This window comes from Marmota marmota, unplaced genomic scaffold, assembly GCF_001458135.2.
Source record: "Marmota marmota marmota unplaced genomic scaffold, marMar, whole genome shotgun sequence".
In the NCBI taxonomy this organism is placed as follows: Eukaryota; Metazoa; Chordata; class Mammalia; order Rodentia; family Sciuridae; genus Marmota; species Marmota marmota.
In genome coordinates this window covers 2,373,705-2,401,071 of record NW_025999961.1, presented here as the reverse complement: position 1 = coordinate 2,401,071, position 27,367 = coordinate 2,373,705, and the positions used below count along the sequence as shown (strand labels likewise).

The window sequence follows — 27,367 nt, the reverse complement described above, 5'->3', positions numbered from 1 at the left end:
AAAAAAAAAAAAAAAAAAAAAAAATCAAAAAACGTGTACTAGGCCTTGTTACTTCTCTGTTCTAAACCCTGTAGCTTCTTCCCCATCACTTTGTTGAGAAATCCAATCAATCTGCTTCCACTCCCTGTCTTGTTCACACTGTTCTCTGGTCATACAGTCTTTTCAGTGATTTTTTTTTTTTTTTTTACTATTTTTGCTCTAACATGGAATCTTTCTATTTAGTGTCCCCTTCCCCCTAGGGCCTTTTGCATGCAGGGCAAGTGCTCTACCACTGAATCTCATCCCTAGCCCCCTCTATTTATTTTCCTGCTTCATGAAATGATACCCAGAGATTCATATGACTCCCTCATTTTATTTGGTTGTTGCTCAAGGGTTACTTCCTCTGAGCACTTTATATAAGTACCTCCCTGCTTATTTCACTGTTTCCCATGTCACTGCTTTATGGTACTTATCTGACACTTTTGTTTATTGGTTTATTGAATTTCTCCTTATAAGAATTGTTCCATGAGGGCAGTCACATTGTCTGTTTTATTGCTGTATCTACAGTGGCTGCACAGGTCCCTGTGACATAGTAGGTGCTCAGGATATATTGGTTGAATGAATTAATTTCTATCCTTTGGTTTTTTCATGGTTGCTCTCTTCTCTGTAAGCACTTCACTGAATCAAAGTGATTTTGAACTAGTCACAGTTCTACTTTAGATACCAGGAGCCCATATTCCATTATCACATTTCTAGGCTGGTCCTGCCACAGTTCCTTTGTCAAAGACTGCAGTCATTTTTTATTTGTTTGTTTGTGTGGTACTGGAGATTGAACTGAGGGCCTTGCATGTACTAGTTAGGTGTTGTCCTCTGAGCTACATTCCTAACCTGGGCTGGGGTCATTTTTAAGATTCCCATTGCCAAATGGGCTTTTGTATCCTCTTAAGGGTGCTTTCTTTCTCTGAGCAGTGGTCTTTCTTTTATTCCACAAACATTTTGTACATCTGCTAGGTGAGTGTACACTACTTATATGGACTATTTTCTTTATTCTAAGTAATTAGCATGCTGTTAGGAAGATGGACTAATTTATACAGATATTAGAAAGTGTACTATAAGTGCAATAAGGAAGACAGACTATTATCTGGCTGAGCTCTCAGTTACAAGTTGTTTTAATATGTAAGTATTCAGCATTATACTCTGGTAAACATTTAAACATCTGACAATATAGTATATATAGTACAGTGAATTGCAAATCTTACTGATACAAAATTTCATTAAGTCCATGGAAATGATGTTTAAAAAGTCCTGCACTTCACCCAGAGTCATTGTCAAATGAGATCTGGTTAGACCAGTTCCTAATTGAGAAAGAGAAAATTGACAAGAATGATAGATGATTTTAATAGATAGGGTTCAGGGGCTGAGGTTGTGGCTCAGTGGTAGAGTGCTTGCCTAGCACATGTGAAGCACTGGGTTCGATCCTCAGCACCACATAAAAATAATAAAATAAAGGTTTTATGTCCATCTACAAGTAAAAAATATTTTAAAAAGATAGAGTTCTGACTCTTTGAAAGAATTGACAAAAGCCTTGAATATTTTTCAAAACAGCTCTCTAAATAATATCCTGCCAAAGTCTATCCTATAAAGTTCAGGATACTATGTTATAAATTTTAGCTAGAATAATTACTCCACACTTCCCATAAAATTATACCTCATTCATTTTTTTTTTTGGTGAGAGATTAAAAAAATTTTTTTTAGTTGTAGGTGGACACAGTACCTTTATTTTATTTACGTATTTTTATGTGGTGCTGAGAATTGAACCCAGCGCATCATACATGCTAGGCAAGTGCTCTACCACTGAGCTACAATCCCAGCCCCCATTAAGTATTCTTAAGAACTCAAAATCACATAATTATTTTATGTGCTCTTCTAAATTACGTTAATGAATACAGCCACAGAAAACCATATTAGGTTTTTAGTTTAGTAGCTATAAATACAGTATTTGAAAGTAAAATAACTTCCTTAATCTTTCATTCTTTCTGTTTATCTGTGAAAGTGGAATATTAGCAGGTATCAATTGTAAGGTTTTTTTAATGCTTTAATTTTAAAAAATGCTCCTAAAATATTGAGTATTTACCAATATTGATAGAATTTATCCTTTAATAGAAGTGGGTGCTTTCTGTTATCTTAATGATAAAATTTGCCTTGAATAAATTTTATGTTTTTAAAGTGCCAAATTAATAGAACAGCACACATACATATAACAGCAGCACCAACAGAACTGACTTTTCAAATTCATCTAGAGGGGCTAGGGCTGTAGCTTAGAGGCAGAGCGCTTGCCTAGCATGTGTGAGGTACTGAGTTCAATTTTCAGTACCACATATAAATAGACAGCATGCCTTTATTTTATTTTTTATTTATTCTATCTACAGCTACAAAAAATTAAAAAGAATTTATCTATACATCTTGATTCTTATTTGAAAAGACACTTTGTTTATACTATTTGTTGCTGAGGGCTAGAAGTGCAGCTAATTGTGAATTTGAAATGAAACCAAGACCACCAAGTTGAATCACATAGCCTACCAGGCAGCTGTTGGATGGTGAGTTTGCCATTTCACTACTGATCTGGATTAGAATCAGGGAGTCTTTATTTACTTTTGCATCCCACAATGATTGTACACTGTAAAGCCATTAAACATTTTTTTTATTAAGTGAAGAAATTAGTGGCATGGTCTTAGTTTTCACTGTCTTAAAAAGTGATAACAAGTTAGGAGTTCACTGTTAAGTCACAGGTTTTGTTTTATTTATGATAAAGAAATAAGCATAAACTGAAGTCTAGACTCAAATGATAGTACCTACAGTAGATACTTCCTTTATTTACTGATATTTCAGGCACTTAAAATGAATGAAGTTAGTCCTTCCATTACTTCAAGGAAGTGAAAGTAGGGTTAACCCCTTTTGACAGATAAAGAAATTGATAACTCAGAAATGTTAAGTAACTTCCCCATGGCCACCCAGTAGTAAATGGTGGAGCCAGATTTCAAATTTAGGGAATCGGTTCCAGAATCCATGTGCTTCCCATATGCCATACTTCACTACTAGTTGTGTCCTATTCTCCTTTCTGGGTCATCCCTTGACTTTCATATGCTCGCCTTATGCTCCCTTTCATACATTCTTTGATTAGGACTGTTTTATGCATTCCAACATGCTTTTCCTTCTGTTTGGGTGCTAGACAATGCTTAGTACAATTCCATTCATGTGGCAGTCTCTGTAAGCAGTGACCCTTATAGAGTACTGTGTAAGACCTATCTTCTTCATAAAGGAGGGATCTTTTTTTTTTTCTGATTCTAGCTCTTTTTCCCTGTGAATGTAGATCATTTTTCTTATTTTGAAAATTCAAAAAATAGAATTTAATCCCTCCTCCTTTGGACTACCTCTGCACTTGTTGTCATCCTCTATTTTATATATCAATAAGAGTTTTATTGAGATATTATATATTTCAAAATTCATTATTTTCAAGTATATAGTGGTGTGTAGTGTGTTGACTGTGTGGTATAATCATCATTACTATCCAATTTTGAACACATTTTCATCTCCCCCAAAGAAATCCTATAACTTTTAGCTTTAATTTCCTGTACCCCCATGACCTTGCATGTGGTTGGCAAGCACTCCTGTCTCTGAGCTGCATCTTCAGCTCAGAGGTAAGAACCATAAGGATTGTTGTTGTTTTTTGTTTTTGTGGTGCTGGGAGGATTGAACCGAAGGCATTGTCATGCTAAGCAGTCTCTACCTACCAATCTAATTTCTGTCTCTATGGATTTCCCTATTTTGAACATTTCCTATAACTGTAATCACACATATATATGTTTTTTTTGTGTGTGCCTTTTTTTCACTTAGCATGTTTTCAGTGTTCATCCATGTAGCATGAATCACTACTTTATTCCCTTTTTTTGCCACAATATTCCATTGTATGGATATACTAACATTTCTCCATTCATCAGATGATGGACATTTACATTGTTTCTACTTGTTGACTATTATAGAAGATGGTGCTATGAGCATTTATGTATAAGTTTTTGTACGCTGTATATTTTCTTTTTGAGGGTTGTGTATCTAGATGTAGAGCTGCTGTGTCATGGTAAATCTGTCTTTAACATTTTGAGGAACTACAAAACTGTTTTCCAAAATGGCCACATCATTTTACAATCTCACCAATAGTAAATGAGGGTTCAGTTTCTCCACATCCTCACTGTTTATTTTGTTTGTCTTTTTTTTTTTTTTTTATAAATCTTTTTTTTAACATTTATTTTTTAAGTGTAGATGTACGAAACACAATGCCTTTATTTGTACGTGGTGCTGAGGATGGAACCCAGGTCCCGCCCGTGCTAGGCTCTACTGCTGAGCCACAATCCCAGCCTTTGTTTGTCTTTTTTTTTTTATAGCCATCTAGTAACTGTGAAAAGGTTTATCATTGTGATTTTGATTTACATTTTCCTAATGAAAAATGGTTTTGAACTTCTTTTCATGTGATTGATATTGACCATTGTTCCGTCTTCTTTGGAGGAATATGCTGTTCAGACCTTTTGCCCATGTTTCAGTTGGGTTATTACCTTTTTTATTGTTGAATTTTAAGGTTTTAAGGTTTTTAAAAATATATTGTGGAGGGGCTGGGGCTGTAGCTCAGCAGTAGACCGCTTGCCTTGTAGGTGTGAGGCCCTGAGTTCAATCCTCACATAAAAATAAATAAATAATAAAAATATTGTGTCCATCTACAACAAAAAATTAAATATATATATATATATATATATATATATATATATATATATATATATTTATTTATTTATTTATGGGTGGGAGTTCTTTATAGGGGTCCCTGAAAGCCAGGTTGATACAAACGAATTCTGTCATAAGCCTTTCCTCTCCATGGCAAGCTCAATGCCTCTTTCTTCTATTGCCACCTGGAATGGTTAATACTATGGATGAGACATAAAGATGGGTAGTAATACAAGTATTAATGAGTTATCAAAATAAGTACCCACAGCAAATGTTAGGAACATTGCTAGGCTCTTTTCAGTGTAGTATAGTGAAGAACTTATCTTCTTTCTAATTATATAAGAAACTTATGCTAGGCGTAGTTCCATATACTTGAAATCCCAGCAGCTTGGGAGGCTGAGGCAGGAGGACCACAAGTTTGAAGTCTCACAAAACTACTGAGTTTGGCCTCAAATTTACTATCTTCCTGCTTCAGCTTCCTGAGCTGCTGGGAATTCAGGTGTGTACCATCATGCCCAGCTATTTCTTGATGCATTTTTCAATGTGGTTTGCTAATATTTATTGAGGATTTTTGTATTTTTATGTTCTGTAATTTTCTTTCTTTGATGTGTCTTTGTATAGTTTTGGTATTGGTGTTATACTGGCTTCATAGAATGTATTTGGGAACATTCCTTCCCTTTAAATTTCATGGAATAATTTGAAAAAGACTAGTGTTAGTTCGTCTTTAAAGTTCTGGTAGAACTCAAGAATCATCTGATCCTGGGCTTTTCTTTGCTGGAAGGCTTTTAATTGCTGTTTCAATTTCATTACTTGGTATTGTTCTATTTAGGTTTTCTGTATCTTCCTTGTTCAATTGGGGCAGGTCATGTGCATCTAGAAATTTGTCAATGTTTTCTAGATTTTCCAAAATAGTTTCTAATGACCCTCTGGATTTCAGAAGTATCTGTGATATAAAGGCTTTCTATGACAAACCCCAAACCAACATCATACTGAATGTAGAAAAATTGAAAGCATTTCCTGTAAAATCAGGACCAAGACAAGGATGTCCACTCTCACCACTTCTATTTAATATAATTCTCAAAGGGAAAAACATTAAAGGGTTACAAATAGGAAAAGAAGAAGTCAAACTATCTGTTTGCTGATGATATATTTTATATCTAGAAGATCCAAAAAAACTCCAACAGAAGACTTCTAGAGTTAATGAATGAATTCAGAAAGTATCAGGATACCGTATCAATGCCCATATATCAATATCAATAGTTTTTCTATACTTGAACACTGATTCTGTTGAGAAAGAGATCAGGAAAATTATCACATTCACAATAACCTCAAAAACCAAACAAACATGTAAAATTGGGAATTAATCTAAGCAATGAGGTGAAATGAAAATTGTAGAACACTGAATAAAGAAATCAAAGACCTTAGAAGTTGGAAATACCTCCAATTTTCTTGAATAGGCAGAATTAATATTGTCATAATGACCATACTACTAAAACCAGTATACAGATTCAATACAATCCCCATCAAAATATCAATGATATTCTTCACAGGATTAGAAAAACAATCCTGAAATTCATTTGAAAGAATAAGAGATCCAGAATAGCCAAAGCAATACTGAGCAAGAAGAGTAATGCAGGAGGCAACACATTACCTGATCTGAAATTATACTACAGCACTGTAGTGACAAAACCAGCATGGTATTGGCATCAAGATAGGCATGAAGACAATTGGAACAGAATAGAAAACTCAGACAAAGCTGTGTACTTACAGCCATCTGATATTTGACAAAGTTGCCAAAAATATATGTTGGAGAAAAGATCTTTATTTATTGGAAAAAAGGTCCCTAAAGCTCAAGAAATAAAACCGAGAATAAATGGGATACCATCAAACTTGAAAACTTCTGTATAGCAAAGGAAATGGGAGTGTGAAGAGAGATCCAACAGAATGGGAAAAAAATCTTTGCCAGTTTCTTCTCTGTCAGAGAATTAACATTCAGAATATATAAAGAACTAAAAAAACTTAATACCAGAAACCCACATAAGCAATAAATGAGCAAAAGAACTAAATATATGCAATGTAGCATTGCACCATATGTGCAGTCATATATGTACCTAGGGTAATGATGTTCATCTCATTCCACCATCTTTCTTGCTCCTAGGTCCCCTCCTCTCCTTCCCCTTTGCCCAATCAAAGTTCCTCCATTTTCCCCTTGCCCCCTTCCTATTATGGATCAGCATTCCCTTATCAGAAAGGACATTTGGCCTTTGGTTTTTTGGTATTGGCTTACTTCGATTAGCATGCTATTCTCCCACTCCATTTACCTGCAAATGCCATAATTTTATTCTCTTTTAATGCTGAGTAATATTCCATTGTGTATATATACTATTATCTATTAATAGTATCATGCATTTTTAAAAAGACAATATAACTTCTGATAAATATAAGAATTAATGTATTCTTTGAATTTCTAGGTCTTCACATAAGTACAAAAATTATTTAACAATGTACTGAGAAATTATCAATATCTATTGATAATGATATATATGCATTTATCTATTGAAGGGCATCTAGGTTGCTACCACAGTTTAGCTATTGTGAATTGAGCTGCTATGAAAATTGATTTTTTTTGCATTACTATAATATGCTGATTTTAAGTCCTTTGGTTGTAAACTGAGGAATGGGATAGCTGGATTAAATGGTGGCTTCATTCCAAGTTTTCTAAGGAGTCTCCATACTGCTTTCCAGATTGGTTGCACCAATTTTCAGTCCCACCAGCAATGTAAGAGAGTGCCTTTCCCCCCACATCTTCACCAACACTTATTGTGGTTTGCATTCTTTTTTTAAAAAAATATTTTTAGTTATAGATGAACACAATACCTTTAAAATATATATATATATATATACACATATATATATATATATGTGTGTGTGTGTGTGTTATTTAGTTTTAGGTGGACACAATACCTTTATTTTGATTATTTATTTTTATGTGGTGCTGAGCATTGAACTCAGTGCCTCAAACATGCTAGACAAGTGCTCTACCATTGAGCTACAACCCCAGCCCATTTTATTTTTCTTATTTATTTATTTATTTTTTGTGGGGTGGGGGGGTACCAGGGAATGAACTCAGGGGCACTCAACCACAGAGCCACATCCCTAGCCCTATTTTATATTTTATTTAGAGATACTGAGTTGCTTAGCAACTCACTTTAAAAAAAAATATTTATTTTTTAGTTGTTGTTGGAAACAATACCTTTATTTCACTTATTTATTCTTATGTGGTGCTGAGGATCGAACCCAGGGTCTCGCATGTGGGAGGCTCTTACTGCTGAGCCACAACCCCAGCCCCACACCTCACTTTTTACTGAGGCTGGCTTTAAACTTTCGATCCTCCTGCCTCAGCCTCCCAAGCCTCTGGGATTGCAAGTGTGCACCTACCATGCCTGACTTGTATTCTTGATAATTGCCATTCTGACTGGAGTAAGATGAAATCTTAGAGTAGTTTTGATTTGCATTTCTCTAATTACTAGAAATGTTGAACATTTTTTCATTTTTTGCTGATTGATTGTATATCATCTTCTGAGAAGTGTCTGTTCAGTTCCTTAGCCCATTTATTGATTGGGTTGTTTGTTTTCTTGGTGTTAAAGTTTTTTATATATCCTGGAGATTAGTGCTCTATCTGATGTGTGTGTGGCAAAGATTTGCTCCCAAAATGTAGGCTCTTTCTTCAACTCATTGATTGTTTCTTTTGTTGAGAAGAAGCTTTTTAGATTTTGAATCGATCCATTTGTTAATTCTTTTTTTAAAATATTTTTTTGTTGTAGATGGATTTAATACCTTTATTTAATTAATTAATTTATTTCACGTAGATGGATTTAATATCTTTAATTAATTAATTAATTAATTTCATGTGGTGCTGAGAATTGAACCCAGTGCCTCACATGTGCTAGGCAAGCAGTCTACCACTAAGCTACAACCCAGTCCCCCATTTATTAATTCTTGATGTGATCATGCTTTTGGTGGTTGCAGTTTCTCATAGTCAACCATGGTCCAAATATACTAAATGGATAATTCTGGAAATAAACAATTCATAAGTTTAAATTGCATGCCTTTTCGGTGTTGCATGATAGAATCTTGTGCCATGTATTCTTGGACATGAATCATCCCTTTGTCCAACACATCCACACTGTATATGCTTCCTGCCTCTCAGTCTCTTAGTAGCTGTTTAGGTTATAAGATTGATTGTTGCAATATTGCAGTTCTTATATTATTTATTTTTTATAACTTATTTTTGTTAATAATGGCCCCAAAGTCATGAGAAGTGATGCTGGCAATTTGGCTAAACCAAAGAAAAGCAAGAAATGCGTCTTTTAAAGGAGAAGGTGAAAGTTCTTGACTTATTTAGGAAAGAAAAATAAGTTCTATGCTAGAGTTGTATAAATCTGTGGTAAGAATGAATCTTCTATGCATGTAATTGTGAAGAAGGAAAATTTCAGGCTAGTTTTGCTGTCTCTGCAATAGTTATAGCAACAGGTGTTAGATTATAGTGTTTAGTACTCTCTGCAATTTCAGGCATTTTCTTGGGGTCTTGGAATATATTCCCAAGTATATAAGTGTATGGGAAGTAGTATATATTCATATTATTGTATAGGTATTATTGTTTGGATATAAGGTATTCCATAAAAGATCCTGTGTTAATGCAGGAATAACAAGTTAAATGATTGAATTATAAGAGTGTAACCATCAGTTCATCCTAGTTTGAATGGACTAACTGTGCTTAGTAACTATAGGTAGGTGGGGCATGGCTGGAGGAGGTGGGTCACTGGGGGCATGCCATGGAAGGATTCGTTACCTCTGCCATGCTCTTTCACTATGATGTTCTTCTGCCTCACCTTGGCCCAAAGCAATGGAGTCTACCACTGTGGACTGAACCTCTGAAACCAAGAGTCAAAATAAACTTACCTTTCTCTGAATTCTTGTCAGGTGTTTTGGTCACAGTGACTTGTGCAAAGCTGACTAATATAATGGCTGCTCTCCAGATTTTTTCATCTTGTAAAACTGAAACTCTATACCCATTACACAACTTCTCATTTCAGCCTTCTCCTAGCCTCTGACAACTATCATTCTCATTTCTGTTTCTGAATTTGACTGTTCTAGATATATCATAGAGGGGAATCATAGAATAACTTTAAATTTTTTTTTTGTAGTTGTAGATGGACACAATACCTTTATTTTATTAAGTTTCTTTATGTGGTGCTGAGGATCGAACCCAGGGCCTCATATATGTACTAGGCAAGGGCTGTAGTACTGAATTACAACCCCAGCCCCCATAGAATAACTTTTTGTGTGTGTGTATAAGACTGGCTTGTTTGACTTAGCTTATTCTTAAGGTTCAACCAAGCTGTAGAATGTGTCAGAATTTCCTTCCTTTTTAAGGTTGAATACTATTTCATTATATGTATATATCATATTTTGTTGAATGATTCATCTGTTGATTGTTAGCTTGAGTTCCTTCTACCTTTTGTCTCTTATTGGATAATTTTGCTATGAACATAGGTATGTAAGGAGAAACCTTGATTTCAATTCTTTTAGGTATATGCTTAGAGGTAGAATTGCTAGGTCATATAGTAATTCTATGTTAATTTTTTGAGGAACCTCTGTACTGTTTTTCATAGCAGTATTACCATTTTACATTCCTATCAACAACATACAATGGATCCTAATTTGTCCCTTGACTTTATTTGTTATTTTCTGTTTTTGTTGTTTTTAATAAAGCCATTGTAATGAATGTGAAGTGTTCTCACTATTGTTTTTGTTTGCATTTCCCTAACAATTAGTGAACATTCTTTCATGTGCTTATTCATTGAAGAAGTGTCTATTCAAGTCCTTTGTCCATTTTTTAATTGTGTTTTTTTGTCATTGAATTGAAGGTGTTCTTTGTATATTTTAGATACTCATCTGTTATTAGAAATATAATTTGCAATTAATTTTTCCATCTTTTGAATTGCCTTTTCACTCCTTTGATAGTGTCCTTTGATGTACAAGTGTTTGATTTTATTGAAGTCTTTTTTTTTGCCTATGCTTTTAGCATCATATCCAAGAATCCATTGTAAAATCAAATGTCATGAAACTTTTTCCCTGTTTTATTTAAAAAAAAAAAAAATATATATATATATATTTTTTTTTTGTGTGTGTGTGTGTGTGTGTGTGTGTGTGTGTGGTGCTGAGGATTGAACCCAGGGCTTTGTGCCTGCAAGGCAAGGCAAGCACTCTACCAACTGAGCTATATCCCCAACCCTGTTTTAAAGATTTTTAGAGTTTTATATCTTTAATCTATTTTGAGTTCATTTTTTATATGATGTAAGGTAAGGGTCCAGCTTTATTCTTTTGAATTTGAGTTTCCAGTTTTTTCTAACACCATGTATGAAAAGACTGTTGTTTCCCCACTGAATGTTCTTGGCACCCTTGTCAAAATCATTTGACCATATGAGAGTATAACGTTTTGAGTTGAGTTCTTTGTTTGAGTTTTCTAGAGCTTGCTCTAAGTACTACCTTGTATATACACAATTTATCACATCTACTAGTGTCATTTTATTTGTTTGAGTAAATATAGAAACCTTATTTCCCTTTACCATCCCCCATTTATAATGTAATTATCTTAAATATTTACTCTGCATACATGCACATCAGAGAGTTTTATGCTTCAGCCACCAAGCAGAAGGAGGAAAGACTAGTGTATTTCCTGTTATTTTTGAATATTGTGTTATTTCTCCCTCACTCCCTCCCTCCCTTTTCTTCTTCTTTTTTTTTTAAGAGAGAGGGAGAGAGAGAGAGGGGGAGGGAGAATTTTAATATTTATTTTTTTTAGCTTTCGGCGGACACAACATTTTTTTTGTTTGTTTGTATGTAGTGCTGAGGATCGAACCCGGGCTGCACGCATGCCAGGCGAGCGCGCTACCGCTTGAGCCACATCCCCAGCCCACCTTTTCTTCTTTTGTATAGAAAACTTCCCTTAACCATTTTTTTCTGGGTAAGTTTGCTGATGACAAATTCTTTTTTTTTTATTTTAATTTCTCCTTTAATCTTGAAAGATATTTTCACTGGTTATAGAGTTCTATGTTGACACTTTTAGCACTTCAAAATATTATGCCACTGGACTGTGGATGTGGCTCAAGTGGTAATGCGCTCGCCTGGCATGCGCAGGGCACTGGGTTCGATCCTCAGCACCACATAAAAATAAAATAAAGATGTTGTGTCCACCGAAAACTGAAAAATAAAATAAAAAATTCTCTCTCTCTCTCTCTTTAAAAAAAAAAGCATTATGCCACTTCTGTTTGGTTTCCACAGTTTCATTATGAGCAATTTGTTATCATTTTAAATTACTATTTCTCCATTGATAAAGTGTCATTTTCTTTGGCTGCCGTCAAAGTTTTTTCTTTGTTTCTAGAAGTTTAGCTAATATGTGTTGTGGCATGGGTTTCTTTAAATTCAAAGATAAATTCATCCTATTTGGTTTTCACTTAGTTTCTTAAATCTTCACATATTTGAGAATTTTTCAGCCATTATTTCTTGGAGTGATTTTTTTTTTTTTTTTTTTTTTTTTAGTTCTGCCTTCTTTTCTCCTCTTTGGTACGGGGGATTGAACCCAGGGGTGCTAATCACTGAGCCACATCCCCAGCCCTTTTCTATATTTTATTTAGAGACAGGATCTCACTGGTTGCTTAGTGCCTCACTAAGTTGCAGAGGCTGGCTTTGAACTCCGACTCTCCTGCTTCAGCCTCCAGAGGTGCTGGGATTACAGTCTGAGACTCAGAAACTTTGATGAAATGAAGGTTATTAGATCTTTTGTTACAGTCTCACAATTCTGAGTCTTTTTTTTTTTTTTCCTATTTTCTGTATTGTTCGGGTCGATAATTTCTGTCATTTTGATTGCTGGTTTACTAATTCTTTCTTCCATTTGTTTTGAGCTCATTCACTGAGCTTTATATATTTGTTACTGTATTTTTCAAGTCTAAACTTTGCATTTGACTTTTTTTTATATCTCCCATTTCTTTGCTGAGGATATTTTTTCTTTTCACTCACGTGTTTATAATTGCTCATTGAAGGTTTTTTTTTTTTTTTCATTTAAAGGCTGCTTTAAAGTCTTCATTAGATAATTCTGGCATTTCTGTTGTCTCAGTGTTGGCATCATTTAATTGCCTTTTTTTCTATTTAGTTGAGATCTTTCTGGTTCTTGGTCTGATATACAATTTTCAATTGAAACCTGGAGAATTTTTTAATATATTTTGCTACTCTGTATCTTATGTAAACCTTCTGTTTTAACTGGTTTCATTCACACTGCTTTGGCAGACAAAGAGGGTAGATTGGGGATGGTCTCATTACTGTCAGATGAAGGTATCAGTCCAGGTCCCCATTTGATCTTCATTGAGACTCCAGGGGGTCTCCTCCGTTTACAGGTGAGATGGGAGTTCTAACTCCCCACAGGGTCTCTACTCATACTCATGTTGGTGGCTGTTTACCCATTGGGTCATGTTGAAAATCCTGATTGACCACTAGCCTACTTTTGTAGGAGTGGGTGTGATGTGCCCACACTAGCTAGGGTGGAAGTCCAGGTTCCCCACATTTTGTGCTGAGGCCATAAAGCAGAGAGGGGTTCATTACCAGCCAATGAGTATGTAAGTCTTTGTTGCCTTCTGTTTAACCTTCTCTGATATTATCATGGTGGGGAGTGCCTTGTTATGGTCTCACCAGGCAGAATCTAGGCTCTGCATTTTGCTTTTGGTGGCATGGTTCGGAGAGGAGCTGTAGGTTTTAGCTGTCATGGATGGGAGTAAAGTCTCAGTTTTTTTTTCTGGGCTACTGACTGTAATAGGGCATTTATTGTTTAAAAGTGTTCTGTCTTGCTAGGCTACCCGTTTTGTGGCCCTTTGGCTACAGAGAGTAGGCCTTTGTTAGGATTTCTTTTCTTTTCCCTCCGTTAGTGCCAGTGGCAATTTTGGGTGTTTGTCTTTTTTAGCCTTAAATCTGGAATACATGAGACAAGAGCAAACTGAAGGAACTCAGAATAAGGGTGTTCCTCATGTCCTGAGGTTTCTTTCTTCTGTTTTTTAGAGTCTTATGTTTATTATAAATATAATCCATAGTTTAGCTGCCCATAGTAAGAGGAATAGGAAAAGGTACATTCATCTGTCTCATTTGCTTCTGCTTCCCAGAAAGCAGAAGTCTCATTCTTCAATATTATTTTAAGCAGCTATATATTCCCCCAAATTGACATTATTTTCAGTTTTTCCCTATGTGGTATGTGTTTTCCTATGTGAAAATTAGAGATTAAGAAAGGAGAATCATTTCTTAATCATTGGATAAACAAATCTGGAGTAGAAAGGAGTTCCTGGAAATATTGCTCAGAATTTAATTAGTAAGGTTTTAATGTGTTTTGATTATAGTGTAGCCAGACAGATTGAGAAATCCACCCCTATAACATCTGTTCATCAATCAAAAAAGAAATAAATTACTTTTTCCTAAGGCCTAAAAATACAGATGATTTTATAGGTGAAAAATCCTTTAGAAAGCATATGCTTCAGTCCCACTAATGGGACTGCTTGCAATCACAGCAATGGTTTGTGGCAGGTCTTGGTGAGGGTTATGTGTGTCCAGAAGGCTAGGAAGGAATTGTGGGCAGGAGGACAACTGACACTACAGGTTACTGGAAGGAGGTTCTGGGTGAGAATGGTTGAGGCTTAGAAGGGAGGTTTAATTCAGTTACAAATTAGAGCCAAATATTGTGCAAAGCTGGAGATAAGGGGTGGTATAAATAAGTATTACCACCCTTTGCTGTGGACTTAATAATTGTGAATCAATTTTACGTATATATTCACTTTTGGTCCAAGTTAAAATCATGGATGTTATCAATATTAGTATCATTTTTTTTCTATTATGAAGATGTATAAAACCAAACCTTAAAATCACCATTGTTTTTTGGTGCCGCTGACGTTTTAGTCTAGATAAATCTTTGTTGTGGGGCCTGTCTTGTGCAATATTGGATTATTAACATCTGTGACACCTCTCCAATTGTGCTCATTAAAAATGTCCCCAGACCTTGATGAAAGTCCCTTGGAGAGCAAAATTCTCCTTGGTGAGAACCATCAAGGTAAGACCACATATCTGATAAATGGAAGAACCTTGAATTGTGCTGCAAATCCTATACAGATAGGAGACTAAATAATGCTAATCTTTTCATTCCCTTTCCTTGTTTCCTTTCCACCTCACAAAGTTCTCTGTCCAAAGCTGAGTAAATCATACTTCCTGACCTAAAGAAAGAGAGGAAGATTCTATCATCAGATAGAATTACTCATATTATTACAGATATGTTTACTATTATTGTTAATGCAGGTAGACTAAAGAGTCTGGAAATAATCCTTTGGTTGGTATTTAGAATCAAACCAAAACAAAAAGTGATACTTTACCCCATTTCCATTAAGATTGTAGCTTTTGTTATGAATTCTCTAATAAATTACTTCATTTAAGTCATGTAGTTTATGGTGTTCCTTGGCAGGAAAATGTTGAAAATATTTTACTGTTATGGCAAATTTCACATTAAGCTATATTTCAAAATGTCATTAGTAAAAGTTCTGGAAAAAGAACACTCACTACCAAGTGATATGCTACCAAAAGATGGATTGCTACTATTTTAGACGATTTAGTTGTACCAATTATATGTATTTTTTAATGAGTTATACTCTACATGATTTCCAGTAAAACTTTGATTTTAAATGTAAACAACATTTACTTAAACATTTTATTCACTCAAAATGTAAATACTAGGTTCTGTGTTCTTATAAGTTTTTCTTTAAATGTTAGAAATTGTCTATATATAGGCACACTCTGCATTGAATTAAATGAAATAATTTTCATCCTAGCTTTTTTTTGTGACATTATTTCTATTTTCTAAATGATGAAAAAGTATTTAGTTATGAAATGAGATGCAGAGTGTAATAGATTGTTCTCTAAGCAAAACATTTCAACTGCTCTCTTGGTTCTTGCAAGAATGCTTAGCACTTACATGTGAGTTCTCATTGCTTACAAATATTGTCAGCTATAAAGGGAGCAGTGTCTTAGATAATTGAACATAGGGCTAGCCTAGAATTCATTTGACTTTAAATTATTTTGAAATTTGTGTTGGAATATATGTATGTATGTATGTATGTATATATGCAACTATAAATTTTTTTCTTTGATTAAAAAATATTCACTTCGGGGCTGGGGATGTGGCTCAAGTGGTAGCGCGCTCGCCTGGCATGCTTGCGGCCCGGGTTCGATCCTCAGCACCACATACAAACAAAGATGTTGTGTCTGCCGAAAACTAAAAAAAAAATAAACATTAAAAAAAAAAATTCTCTCTCTCTCTCTCCCCCTCCCTCTCCTCTCTCTCTTAAAAAAAAAAATATTCACTTCACATGGATGTTGACTTTGGAACCTTAGTGTGTTAGAATATTGACATCTCTGAAATAGGTATGTTCAGCATTTTCCACAATATATTAAACTGTATAGTTATACTTTTGACTTGAAATAAACCAAAAGTTCCCCAGCTGTTTCTTTATTTCTGTTCAATACCTTACTGGTTCCTAATTGCCTTCTAATCTAATTTGTGGTAGTAATGGACTGTAAAAACCTTTTAGATGCAAACTGACTAAAACAGAATTACCTTTATTTCTCTATTGTAATTTTCAATCTAATTTTAGTTTGGGATATAATAATTTGATCTTAAAAGTTTTTCATTTTTTAGAAATTTGCATTTATCCTCTGCCTCTCATTTAGTTGGCTGACCAAAAGTGATAGCACCTGATTTTCTTTATAGATATAGTCTTCGGTCTAAAGTTTGAGTGTAAATTAAGTTATAATCTAATGTGATTGTGATTTAAACAAATCAGAGTGAGCCAATTATTCCTAAAACTTTTTGTGTATGTCTGCTGTACACTGACTGTTTTGTGAACTGGTAATCCAGAGTTGATAGATATACATAGTCTTTGAGAAGTTTGCACTTTTCAGTTTGGTTAGGGAGTGATGGGAGGGAGGGAGATAGAAAATTATAATATGTTATGATAAGTGCTATGATTGGGATAGGGAAAGGTTGTCCTGGGAGTACATAGAAGGGCCATTTAACCTAGAATTTGAAATGTTGAGAAATGCTTCCAGGAGCAGGTCACATCTGCATTGAGTCTTGAATAATGAATAGGACTTATCAAGGTGAAGAAGAATAGAAGCCTATTAAAAGACTAAGATGATATGACCAGAGAGATAGAAGGTAAGTCTTCGAACAAAGAGTGGCTATCATTTATTGAACCCTTCTATGTGCCTAACTCTTCACGAGAAATTTTAAACAGTAAGTTCACAGTAACCTGTGGGGCAGGTTCTATTACCTGTAGTGTGCAAATGAGGAAACAGAGTCATAACTTCCTTCAGATTATGACATGGTTACTGAGTGGCAGAGCTATATTTTAGAATTTGGGCTTTTCTGTTTTTTTTTTGTCTAGGCCTTTATCCCAGGAAAGGACAGTTTCAAGATGGAGGACAAAGTTAAATAGTTACCATGTTGATGAAAAGTCAGGTGTGTAGGCTAAGTACTGAAAGTGTCTAGGGGGCATTCCTAGTGACTTGTTTGTTCATTCAAGAAATGTTTACTGACAGTCTCTTATGTGCCCAGAACTATGTTAGGCATTAGGAATAAAATGTCAAATGCCAAAGTGGTAGAAGTCAAGGGTGAAGGAAAGCAGAGATACTGACTGAAATCATAGTTTGGAAAAGCTTGATTACAAAAGAAAAGATAGCAACTTGGCAGTAAATGTAGGGGAAATCAGTAGTCTTTTTGTTTTGCTTTGTTTTTCTTCTTTCTGGAGGATTGAACCCAGGGGATTTTACCACTGAGCTATATCAATGGGCTTGCTTTTTATTTATTTATTATGTTTTTATGCAACTCCATGTTCCCCCATTCATTACACAGGCCAGGCATGCCACCCAGGCTGAGATATATATGCAGTAGGCTTTCTCTGCCCCCTCTTTCTATGTGGCTGGGAGGCCTGTTTTATTTTAATATTGGAAATACTTTATTTGGTTGTAAAAAAAAGAAAAAGCGACATAGAAGGGGAAAGGTTTCAGATTCAAAAGAAGGAATTGCTAGACTCCACATGTTTAGTTAAGTACATTGTAAAATAATCAATGAATTTATAATGGGCATAGAATTTTAGTGTATTATCTTGCTCTTGGGCAAGTGGAGACTTGAATAAACAATGAAATCTCTTATTCAGATGATCACAGTGACGTCTTTAGTCTGATTTATGCTCCCCTCTTTATTGTCCCTGAGTTATTCACTCTGGACTCTGTTGTAGTATTATTTGCATTGAAATAGTCATTGTTGTTTGCCTTTTAGAACATTGGCTTCTTGGGAAGGGGGATGAATAGAGACTGTCTAATGCACTTCAATTAATTGTACTTTAACAAGTAAATAATTTAATAAATAAATCACTAATAAATGCTTATTGAATCAGTGAATTTGTGAATAACTCTTGGTTTTTTATTTGTACCATTCCTGAACAAGGTTTTTTGCTTTTTAGCTTTTAAGGGTTAAAAAATATATACCTATCTTGTGAAAACTTTTTTGTCTCTTAGAAATAAAGTATAGAACATATAGAGGTATGCCCAAATACAAATAAAGAGGATTTTTAATATTTTGGATACTGAGATCCAAAATATGGTTTTTGTTAAGGAAGTCTGAAATGATTATTTTATATATAGGTAATAGTATGCTTTAAAGTAATTTTTGAAATTAAAGTACAATAAATGGTGGTATCCTAATTTATTAATTTCCTTCAGTTACTCTCTTTGTAAGTTTCTCGAGGCAATGCAAACAGGAAAATAAAGGATTATATTTTAGTAAAGTGTAATCAGATTTTAATGTAAGTTGTGATTTTATTTTAGTATTCATTACCAGGGGAACAGTGTTTTATATAAAACACTTCTTTTAAATTTGTCAGCAATTATAATTGTTAGGTCATTTTAAAATTCTAATTGCAATAATAATGATTAGGCAGTCTGTTCTTTCCTTTATGTCTGTTAAATTCACTTTGATTTTTGTAACATAGACTTTTCAAAACCATCCCCCAAAAGTTTTGAGGTTTGTTCACTCTAAAGTACATTTAATGAAAAGGAAAAAAACATGGAAATTCATTTTGTTTTATTCCAGTTTTTTTTTTTTTTCTCTTTAGTACTGTGGATTGAACCCAGGGCCTTTTGCACATGTGAGACAGGGTCTCTTCAATTTGCCTAGACTGCCTGGAATTTGTGATCTTACTGCCTTAAGCTTCGGATTACCTGTGATTCCAGCATATTTTTTCCATATTTTTAAATTGGTGCATTATAATTGTACATAACAGTGGAATTTGTTGTTATATTTTTACACATGCACACAATATAATAATATAATTTGGCTGATATTGTTCCCCCTTCCTTTTCCTTCCCTCCTTCTTCCCTACAGCAGAAGAGCCTTGTGCATGCTTGTAAATGCTCTATCTCTAAGCTACATTCCCAGTCCTTACTCTTTTTCTTGGTTTCCAAAAACAAATTCCCAGTTTCTCCCTTATGAATTATATTATCAGCAACTATTCATTTATTTTTGGATCATATTAAATGTTTAGGTTTTGTTAACAAATAATTTTGTATGACCTAAATAATTTCTTAGGTTTTTTTTTAGAGTTTTAAAATCAATTTATTATCAGCTGAAACAGATGAAAAAAGATATCCTTATACTTTTTTCTGCTGTTTAAAAATACTTATTTTTATTGGTACATTATAAATTATACATAATAGTAGATTCATTATGTCATATCTGTACATGCATATAACATAAATTGATTAATCTCATTTGCTATTTTTAAGCTATGTGTTAAAAAAGCCAGTAATATAGTTTTTAAAAATTATATATTTCCTATGATATGTAGTTCTCCCCAAATACATTATTATTGATGTCATGGAATTTTGCTGTTTCAGAATCCTGTCCAAAAGATTCCTGACTCACATGAGATAACACTGAAGCATGGCACTAAAACAGTAAGTTTAAAAAAATTGATTTGCTTCTCATAATAACAAGGTTCTGATGGAAAAATGAACTAATGGGATATCTTTTCCTAAGGCTTATTACACAATCTACTGATGTCATAGAAGCTATAGACATTATAAAAAATTGACTCTTTTATGTTCAGCCAAATAGCCAGTGCCTTTCATTTAAAGTGGGCGCACTAATTGTCAGTGTTATTGTTGGCTTTTAAAACCTCTTGTTCTTTGACATAGAAACATAGAAACATTGCAAGTGGAAGAAAGAAAAGAGATTTAAATACAATTTTATTTTTAATGATGTGAGAAAATTTCTTATTATCCTCAACTTTATTTGTATCAGTAGGAGGCATAAGTTTGTTCGCTTTTTCAGATGAATATTAAGTCAGGAATGAACTGTAAGTAGTCATTTTATTACTCTAAGGTTATATTACTTAGTTTTTAGATATTTTATATCATTGTATTTACTTTTGTTATTTAAACTTGAATAATACAAAACATTTGAGATACAAACTGAAATTGTGTATGATATTGCAAAATCTTTAAAAAGTGTAGTTGGATGAGTGAAACATGCATATAAAATGAAAGAATAAAATTATCTTATTTTACCTTTTCAAAGAAATTACATTTTTGTAGATATCTGATGTGTAGAGAAGAAAATACATCCTATAATGAGAGAGAAAACCTTAGTCAATAGTGATGGATTCAGAAATAACACAAATGATAAAATTAACAGGAATGTAAAAAAAAGTGTCATTATTCTCAAAAAAACTTTTTAAAGTATTGTTTTCATCAAAAATATTTGTCAAATATAACTGGATGGTACATATCTGTAATTCCAGCTGCTTAGGAGGTTGAGGCAGGAGGATTGAAAATTGGAAGCCAGTCTGGGTAACTTAATGAGACTGTCTCAAAAAAAAAAAAAGGAGGGTGGTGGTAGTGGATGGGATTGTAGCTCTGTGCTAGAATGCTTGCCTAGCACATAGAGGCCTTTGCTTTGATCACTAGTACTGTAAAAAACAAAAGTCAAATATAAAGATTCATTGTTACTTAAAGCAAAATGGAAAATACTTTTAAATGTCTTAATTATGGTTTGTTTGTTTGCTTATTTATTTATTTATTTTGTGGTGACCTTAAAATTTATTTTCTAAATAAGGATGTTTAAGAATGGAAGGGGTAGTAAGTAGTAATTATTCCTGGGATGGCAGCCCTAAAGCAGGTTGGTCCCAGGAAAGGTAGGGTGGTGGTCAGCAGAATCTTAATAGTTTCTCATGAGAAAGTCAGTTTACAACATTAATGAACATGTTGACATATTAAGATAGTGAAGCCTTGGATAGTGACTTAAATGTCATATTATTACCACATACATTGTTCCTCAGGAAAGTAAATTTAATTTACTTTAAGAAACAAATCCTGGGGCTGGGATGTGGCTCAAGCCGTAGCGCACTCGCCTGGCATGCGTGCAGCCCGGGTTCGATCCTCAGCACCACATACAAACAAAGATGTTGTGTCCGCCGATAACTAAAAAATAAATATTAAAAAATTCTCTCTCTCTCTCAAAAACAAAAATAAATAAATTATTTAAAAAAAAAAAAAAAGAAACAAATCCTAACAAATACTCTTCCTTATGGTATATACATAATTAGTAAATGTAATTTCTTCCATAAACATGTAGAATAAGCTTGTGGTAATTACTTTCCCACTGTAGCAATGATGCTGCCAACTCTGAAATCTCAATAACATGCTGACAACAGTATAAATAGAAGAAGACTAAAAGCAAAGCTGTGTCCCTATTTTGCAGGGACCAGGGCATATCCTACAAGGCCAACTGAGGACTCCAGCCCAGGCTCTTACAAATTGGAGGTATAAGATCCTCCTTTGCTGCTGGTATCATAAAACCATATCACCAAGCGGGTGCAGAGAACTACCAGGCTGCAGAGAGCTCAGACATGTATTATCCCATTAAATGTCTCTGACATCCTATGAAGTGAGCAGGATAAATGCCATCATCTCCTTTAAACAGAAGAAACATGAAGGAACAGAGGTTAAACTGTGGGTTCAAAGTAGCAGCCAAAAAAGAGGCTAATTTGCTAGTTTGTCTGACTTCCAAGAATGTTTATATGCCAATTGTCATAAAGGAGCAAAGAATAAAGAGCATTAGTCAAATGATCATTTAAATTAAATCTCTGCATACTATTGGTGCCTTGTCATCATAAACCTGAGCTTCTGTCCAGAAGATCTGCTATAGCAGCCTGATATGTAATATCCAGCTTCTGCTTTACATGTTGCATTTTGCATCTTCTGTGAAATATAACACTAATCTCAAAGCAATAATTGTGGTATATATATTTATTTTAAAGAATGATTTTTTTCAGTTGTTGATGGACCTTTATTTTATTTATTTATATGTGCTGCTGAGATTCGAACCCAGGACCTCACACATGCCAAGCAAGTGCTATACCACTGAGCTACAACCCCCGCCTCTTAATTGTGATATATTGATATACATAAATATTGATATATGTAAATGTTGGCTCACACAAACAAAAACTCTTTGGGGTCCTTGATAGATTTTAAAACTGTAAACGGTCTCAATAGATTTTAAAATCTCAAAAAATTTTGGAGCTGGGCATGGTGGCGCATGCCTGTAATCCCAGCAGCCCAGGAAGCTGAGATAGAAGGATCACAAGTTCAAGGCCAGTCTCAGCAGTTTAGCAAGACCATGTCTGAAAAGAAAAAATTAAGAAAGGGCTGGGGATATGGCTCAGTGATTAAGCATCCCTGGTTCAAACCCTGATACCCAAAACCAAACAAACAAAAACAACTCCAATGCATCTTACCCATTGAAAGTCAGTTGGAGTGTGTCTAATCATGCTGTTGGATCATTTGTTTACAATTCTGCTTTTGCTTTGCATGTATTTCCATTTCTTGTAAATGTCAGATATTAGGAGAGTTACTCTTTGATTTGTAGAGTTACTCTTCTATTTGGTCTTGCCTTTTAAAGATGTCAGTTATTATAACATGTTCGTAAGGCCAATCTTGTTTCCTTTAGACTTTGTATTTTAGTGCCCTTATACTCCACTTTGTAGGGTTGTTTAAAAGGAAATTCGGGGGCTGGGGTTGTGGTTCAGCTGTACAGCGCTTGCCTCTCATGTGTGAGACCCTGGGTTCGATCCTCAGCACCACATAAAAATAGATAAACAAAATAAAGATATTGTGCCCATGTATAACTAAAAAATGTATTTTTTTAAAAAAGCAAATCCGACATGGATATCAAGTACAACCAGAGAAATAAAAAGTTGTGCTCTATTTGAATCAAAATGCATTCTGCTTGGCTAGGGTGGTGGCTCAGTGATAGAGCTCTTGCCTAGCATGTGTGAGGCATTGGGTTTGAGTCTCAGGACCACATATACGAAAATAAAATAAAGATCCATAAACAACTAAAAAACCAAAGAAAATGCATTCTGCTATCATGTATAACTAATTAGAAAATAAAAAATAGAAAAAGCAAATATGAGACTTCATATGATTTTATATATAAATATATTAGTCTAAATCCTTAAGAGATAAGATGGGGCTGTCCCTCACTCTTTCTGAGTGCATACTGTCTGACACAATAACATCTTTACATGTAATTTTTTTGGCAATTTTTTAATATAATCTAATATCCCACTGAAGTTTTTATTTCTCCAGTTGTCTTGTATGTCTTTTTACAATTTGTTGAAATCAGTGACCAATGTTGTCTGATTTACTCATGTTAGACCATCATTGATTTTGTCATATCTCTATAATAGTTATTCTGTTTCATAGCATACGTTAGAAGTTTACTACTGTATCTGTGTAGTAAGTATATTTGGAAATGGGAAATTTAAGTTCTTCAAATTTGTCCTACTTTAAAAAAATTGCTCTAATTAGTTATATATGATGGTAGAATGCATTTTGACACATCATATATAAGTGGAGTATAACTTCTCAATCTTCTGGTTGTATATGATGTTGAATGACACTCGTCATGTAATCATATATGTACTTAGGGTAAAAAAGTCTGATTAGTTCCACTTCCTTCCTCCCATATGCCCTCCCCTCCCTTCACTCCCCTCTGTCTAATCCAGAGTACCTCTGTTCTTTTCTAGTCCCCCTCCCCTACCTTATTGTGAATTAACATCCATATATCAGAAAGGACATTTGGCCTTTGGTCCTTTGGGATTGGCTTATTTCACTTGCTTTGATAATCTCCAGCTCTATTCATTTACTGGAAAATGCCATAATTTCATTCTTCTTTAAGGCTGAAGGCTGAATAATACTCTGTTGTGTATATATACTACATTTTCTTTATCCATTCATCTGTTGAAGGGCACTTAAGCTGGTTCCATAATTTAGCTATTGTGAGTTGAGCTGCTATAAACATTGATGTAGCTGCATTACTGTAGTATAATGATTTTAAGTCCTTTGGGTATAAGCTGGGGAGTGGGATAACTGGGTCAAATGGTGGTTCCATTCCAAGTTTTCTGAGGAATCTCCTTACTGCTTTCTAGAGTGGATGCACCAATTTTCAGTCCCATTAGTAATGTATGAGTGTACCTTTTTCCCTACATTCTCGCCAACATTTATTGATGCTTATATTCTTGGTAATTGCCATTCTGACTGGAGTGAGATCTTGGGAGTAGGGTGTTTTTTTTTTTTTTAAGAGAGAGGAGAGAGAGAGAGAGAGAGAGAGAAAGAGAGAATTTTTAATATTTATTTTTTAGTTATTGGCGGACATAACATCTTTGTATGTGGTGCTGAGGATCGAACCCGGGCCGCACGCATGGCAGGCGAGCGCGCTACCGCTTGAGCCACATCCCCAGCCCCTTGGGAGTAGTTTTGATTTGCATTTCTCTAATTGCTAGAGATGTTGAACATTTTTTCATATATTTGTTGATTAATTGTATTTCTTCTTAGAAATAGTTCCTTAGCCCCTTTATTGATTGGGTTATTTGTTTTTTTTTTTTTTTGGTGTTGAGTAGATTAATGTAGATTAATGCTCTATCTGAGGTGCATGTGGTAAAGATTTTCTCCCATTCTGTAGGTGCTCTCTTCACATTCTTGATTGTTTCCTTTGCTGAGAAAAAACTTTTTAGTTTGAATCCATCCCATTTATTGATTCTTGATTTTACTTCTTGTTCTTTAGGGGTCTTGTTAAGGAGCTCAGTTCCTAAGCTGGAGATTTGGACCTAATTTTTTTTCTATTAGGTGCAGGGTTTATGCTTTAATGTCTCCGTCCTTGATCCTTTGTCTAGTATGAGATAACTATTTATATGGTTTTGTCTCTGTGTCTTCAATTCTGTACCATTGGTCTACATGTCTGTTTTTGTGCCAATACCATGCCATTTTTGTTACTATGGTTCTGTAGTATAGTTTAATATCTGGTATTGTGATGCTTCCTGCTTCAGTCTTCTTGCTAAGGATTGCTTTGGCTATTCTGGGTCTCTTATTTTTCCAAATGAATTTCATTATTGATTTTTCTAGTTCTATGAAGAATGTCATTGAGATTTTAATAGGAATTTTATTAAATCTGTATAATGCTTTTGGTAATATGGCCATTTTGACAATATTATTTTGCTTATCTAAGAGCATGGGAGATCTTTCCATCTTCTAAGATCGTCTTCTATTTCTTTGTAGTGCTGTTATGTTTTAGATGTAGTGTCCCCCAAAAGTTCATGTGGGAGCCAGTATGCAAAATCTGGAGGAGAAATGATTGGATTATAACACCAATCCAATCGGTGATGGGATTAATCCTGATGGGATTAATGGTGATAGCTGGAAGTGAGGGGGTGTGTGGCTGAAGGAAGTGGTTCATTGGGGTGTAACTATGGAGTATATATTTTGTATCTGGAGCATGGAATCTCTCTACTTTCTGTTCATCATGTGAGCTGCTTCCCTCAGTCCCACTCTTCTGTCACGATGTTCTGCTTCACTTTGAGCCTAGAAAAATGGAGCTGGCCTTCTATGGACTAAGACCTCTAAAACCATGAGCCCCCAAACTTTTCCCTCTTTTACAGTTGTTCTGGTTGGGTCCTTTTAGTCACAGCAGTGAAAAAGCTGTCTAAAACAATTTCTGCAGTTTTCATTGTAGGGGTCTTTCACCTTTTTTGTTAGATTGATTCCCAAGGATTTTTTTTTTTTTTTGAGGCTATTGTGAATGGTTTAGTTTTCCTAATTTTAGTGGATTTATCACTGATGTATAGGGACAGTTTGATTTATGGGTGTTGATTTTATATTCTGATACTTTGCTGAATTCATTTATTGGTTCTAAAAGTTTTCTGGTGGAATTGTTTGAATCTTCTAAATATAGAATCATGTTATTGGCAAATAGTGATAGTATGAGTTCTTCTTTTCCTTTTTGTATCTTTTTAATTTTTTTCTTCCATCTAATTGCTCTGGCTAGAGTTTCAAGGAAGATGTTGAATGAAAGTGGTGAAAGAGGGCATCCATGCCTTGTTCCAGTTTTTAGAGGCGATGTTGAGGCATGTTTCTATTCTCCTGAATTTTTCTAGTGTTTTGAACATGAAGTGGTGTTGTATTTTCTCAAATGTTTTTTATCTATTGAGATGATCATATATGATTCTTGTCTTTAAGTCTGTTGATGTGATGAATTATGTTTTTTTGATTTCCATATGTTGAACCAACCTTGCATCTCTGGGATGAACCCTTCTTGTTTGTGGTACACTATCCTTTTTAATACGTTTTTGTATGTGTTTGGCAGTATTTCGAGAATTTTTGCATCTATGTTCACCAGGGATATTGGTCTGAGTTTTTTTTTTTCCTTGATGTCTTTGTCTGGTTTTAGTATCGGGGATGATTCTAGCTTCATAGAAGGAATTTGGAAGGGTTCTCTCCCTTTTCTATTTCATGGAATAATTTGAGGACTATTGGTGTTAATTCTTATTTGAAGGTCTTGTAGAACTTGGCTGAGAATCTGTCGGTCCTGGGGTTTTCTTGATTGGTAGGCTTTTTTAAAAAAAAATATTTATTTAGTCGTCAATGGACCTTTATTTTCTTTATTGATATGCGGTGCTGAGAATTGAACCCAGTACCTCACACATGCTAGGCAAGCACTCTTCCACTGGGCCACAACCCCAGCCTGATTGGTAGGCTTTAATATTATCTTCTATTTTATTGTTTGAAATTGATCTTTTAAAATCATGTATGTCCTCCTGATTCAGTTTGAGTAGGTCATGTGTCTTTAGAAATTTGTTGATGTCTTCAAGATTTTCTATTTTATTGTAGTATAAATTTTCAAAATTGTTTCTGATTATCTTCTGTATTTCAGTAGTGTCTGTCATATTTCCTTTTCATCATAAATTTTAGTGATTTGAATTTTCTCTCTTCGTTAGCATGGCTAAGGGTTTGTCAATTTTATTTATTTTTTTCAAAGAGCCAACTTTTTTGTTGTTGATTTTTTTTTGTTTCAATTTCGTTGATTTTGGCTCTGATTTTAATTATTTTCTGTCTTTTGATTTTAGTGTTGGGTTGT

General features: G+C 34.4%; 1 protein-coding gene and 1 pseudogene across 2 annotated transcripts in view; one reads left to right on the top strand and one right to left on the bottom strand.

Moving 5' to 3' along the window:
- Positions 1-27,367, top strand: part of Wdr70 (WD repeat domain 70) — a 281,334-nt gene that overhangs the window by 27,254 nt on the left and 226,713 nt on the right. For both annotated transcript variants that reach the window (XM_015496352.2, XM_048802879.1), the window contains exon 6: positions 19,789-19,848. In XM_015496352.2, coding sequence (XP_015351838.1) covers positions 19,789-19,848 — 60 coding nt within the window. The remainder of the gene's footprint in view (positions 1-19,788; positions 19,849-27,367) is intronic.
- LOC125616756 lies at positions 17,722-17,823 on the bottom strand (annotated as a pseudogene).